The sequence below is a fragment of the Cariama cristata genome, unplaced genomic scaffold, assembly GCF_000690535.1.
Source record: "Cariama cristata isolate BGI_N322 unplaced genomic scaffold, ASM69053v1 scaffold28791, whole genome shotgun sequence".
Classification (NCBI taxonomy): Eukaryota; Metazoa; Chordata; class Aves; order Cariamiformes; family Cariamidae; genus Cariama; species Cariama cristata.
Window position 1 is genome coordinate 287 of NW_009600295.1, and position 2,139 is coordinate 2,425.

Below are 2,139 nucleotides of genomic sequence, written 5' to 3' on the forward strand. Positions count from 1 at the left end.
GCGGGGGAGGCTCTGGATGCCCCATGGGAACCCCGAGAAGATGGAGTCGCATCATTCCCACAGGGGAATTGTGAATTACTCCTCCGTACCCTGCCCGTGGTGGGGACAGCCCTGCTCTTGCAGGGCTGAAGGGCTCGGGGGCTGGATGGTGTTTCTGTTCCCACAGGTGCTGGAGCGCTCCCGGGATGTGGTAGACGATGTCAGTGTGTCCTTGCGGCTCTGGGACACCTTTGGCGACCACCACAAAGACAGGCGCTTTGCCTATGGCAGGTAGGGGAGAGGCAGAGCCTCGTGCTAGCCTGGGCAGGGAGGGAGGGCAACGCCAAAGCCCGGCGGGGTTGGCTCCATCACCAAACCGGACCTTGACCCTCTTCTCCTCGCAGGTCTGACGTTGTGGTTTTGTGCTTCTCCATCGCCAACCCCAACTCCCTGCACCATGTGAAGACCATGTGGTACCCAGAGATCAAACACTTCTGTCCCCGCGCGCCCGTCATCCTGGTGGGCTGCCAGCTCGACCTGCGCTATGCCGACCTGGAGGCCGTCAATCGGGCCCGGCGACCCTTGGCCAGGTGGGACTCTTGTGCCCCGGAGGTGTCCATGCCTGCCCTTCTCCTTACCATGCGTCTGAAGAGGTCTCTTCATTATCTCCCCTCTTTTTCAGGCCCATCAAACCTAACGAGATCCTTCCCCCGGAGAAGGGGAGGGAGGTGGCCAAGGAGCTGGGGATCCCCTATTACGAGACAAGCGTGGTGGCCCAGTTTGGCATCAAGGACGTCTTCGACAATGCCATCCGTGCCGCCCTCATCTCCCGCCGTCACCTGCAGTTCTGGAAATCCCACCTCCGCAACGTGCAGCGGCCTCTTCTCCAAGCCCCCTTCCTGCCCCCCAAGCCCCCACCGCCCATCATCATCGTCCCGGACCCTCCTTCCAACAATGAGGAGCGTCCAGCCCACCTCTTGGAGGACCCCCTGTGCGCAGACGTCATCCTGGTGCTGCAAGAGAAGATCAAAATCTACGCACACAAGATCTACCTCTCCACCTCCTCCTCCAAATTTTACGACCTGTTCCTCATGGACCTGAGCGAGGAGGACCAGCAGAGCACCGCGGGGCACGGCTTCGGGGTGGCCGTCACCGCGGCCGCCGAGCGGATGCTGCACCAAGAGGAGAGGCACCACGGGCGGGATTTCCTCCTCCGAGCCGCTAGCTTTGATATCTGCGAGAGCACCGAGGAGGCCGGATCCGGCCAGCGAAAACCGTGCCTTAGAGCCTCCACCAGTGATGGGATCCTGCGGGGCAACCGCTACGAGAACGGGGAGCGTGGGCTGCGGCGGGGAAGAGACCTCTCCTCTTGGAGCCGGGCTTTCACCAGCATCCAGGAGGAGATGGCAGAAGACCCGCTGACCTACAAGTCCAAGCTGATGGTGGTGGTGAAGATGGATGCTTCCATCCAGCCCGGTCCTTTCCGGGCGGTGCTGAAGTACCTGTACACAGGGGAGCTGGATGAGAACGAGCGGGACCTCATGCACATTGCTCACATCGCTGAGCTGCTGGAGGTGTTCGACCTCCGGATGATGGTGGCCAACATCCTCAACAACGAGGCGTTCATGAACCAGGAGATCACCAAAGCCTTCCATGTCCGGAGGACCAACCGGGTGAAGGAATGCTTGGCCAAGGGGACTTTCTCGGGTACGACTCCGGACCGAGGGCGAGGACCACCCGCAGCACCTCCTTTCGGCTCGGCGGGATGGATGGGGGGGCTCAGAGCTCCCGGCTTCCCCCCATGTGTGAGCGGAGCGGCCGTGCCGCGGGTCCGCAGGCGCTCGCTCGCCTTCCCCAGGGTTTTCGGTCACACTTGGCGCTTCTGGGATTTTTATAACTTCTCCCCCCCGCCCCTCCCCAGCAATGTGAGTGTAATGGCCCTTCCCCAGGGTTTCCTGCTCTCCAGCCTGCCTGACAGCTCTGGTTATTTACGGGAGAGCAGCAAAGGCGACTTCCTTCCCTCCCGGGTCCAGATTTTCGCAGGGTCATTTGATTTACGAGGAGCAACGTGCCCTCGGTAGGACTTCCCCAGCTTTTCCCCCAAGCACCACGTGCCACCGGCTTTTTCCGCGACGCTGCCGGGGGGCGTGCCCGGGGGGG

General features: G+C 62.0%; 1 protein-coding gene across 1 annotated transcript in view; it reads left to right on the forward strand.

The window, feature by feature from the left end:
* Positions 1-2,139, forward strand: part of RHOBTB2 (Rho-related BTB domain containing 2) — a gene marked incomplete at its 3' end in the record, with an annotated part of 3,965 nt that overhangs the window by 222 nt on the left and 1,604 nt on the right. The window contains exons 2-4 of the mRNA XM_009709992.1: positions 167-270; positions 384-569; positions 662-1,686. Coding sequence (XP_009708294.1) covers positions 167-270; positions 384-569; positions 662-1,686 — 1,315 coding nt within the window. The remainder of the gene's footprint in view (positions 1-166; positions 271-383; positions 570-661; positions 1,687-2,139) is intronic.